This window comes from Mycothermus thermophilus (assembly GCF_041956435.1).
Source record: "Mycothermus thermophilus strain CBS 625.91 unplaced genomic scaffold VTJ04scaffold_22, whole genome shotgun sequence".
Classification (NCBI taxonomy): Eukaryota; Fungi; Ascomycota; class Sordariomycetes; order Sordariales; family Chaetomiaceae; genus Mycothermus; species Mycothermus thermophilus.
In genome coordinates, this window is record NW_027191448.1 from 1423 (window position 1) to 2283 (window position 861).

An 861-nucleotide genomic window follows, 5' to 3' on the forward strand; every position below is an offset into this window, starting at 1 on the left:
GCTTACTTCCTGGAAGGTAGGGGAGGAGGGAGGAAGAGAGAGCGGGAAGACGGACGGGTGCGGTACGATTACGAATACTGCTGCTGCTGTGTTGTTGTTGTTGCTGCTGCTGTGTTGCTACTGATGCTGTGTTGCTACTGCTTCTGTGCTGCTACTGCTGCTATGCTGCTACTGCTGCGCTGGATAGAGAATATCTACTGCAGTATTTCGGATGAGGGGAGCCACCCGACCTCAACCCGGGCCCGGCCCGCGCGTGGTTCTGTTCGAGGAAGAGGAAGCAAGGGCTGTATATCCGAGATATATCTATGTATATCTACGGAGTATGTGTTGTGCCACCTACCTCGCATCTCAAAACCCCGAGCACCCAGCAACGGCAGTGGCATGGTCTGCGTAAGATAATCTTACGTTTTCCGATCGAGGGATGCATCTGCCTTCCCACGGTGGGGGGAAGGACGGAAGGGTATCGTCTCGTGTCGTCTAATCTCGTCACATCTGCCATCCCCGTCCATCCCATGCGGCCATGCTGCTTCTGTTGCATGCGTGCTGCTTGCTGTATGCATGCTGCAATGCTTTCGTGCTCTTCCCATGCTCCCGTGCTCCCATGCTCCCATGCTCCCATGCCGCATGGGTTCGGGTAGGTCGGTAGGGCAGGGGAGGTAAATGAGATGACAATGTTTTTGTTTTGGTCTGTCGGGAATAAGTCAAGGGCAGGTCGGATGTGTGTCGGCTAGGTAGCGTGGGTGGTGTTGGATGGTTGACCGGTTGTCCCGGGGTCGGCTGCCCGAAGGTCGGCTGGTCGGCTGGTCGGCTGGGGGAAGGGGAGATAGACGGAGGTGGAAACGGGCCGAGAGAGGCTGGGTG

General features: G+C 56.9%; 1 protein-coding gene across 1 annotated transcript; it reads right to left on the bottom strand.

Annotated features, from left to right (window-relative positions):
* Positions 1-231: 231 nt before the first annotated feature.
* On the bottom strand, positions 232-383 carry VTJ04DRAFT_4093 (uncharacterized protein; the record flags this gene model as incomplete). Its single annotated transcript, XM_069362065.1, has 2 exons — positions 232-284; positions 341-383. 2 exons carry the CDS (start codon positions 381-383, stop codon positions 232-234), a joined length of 96 nt encoding a protein of 31 aa, XP_069213795.1.
* Positions 384-861: the final 478 nt, after the last annotated feature.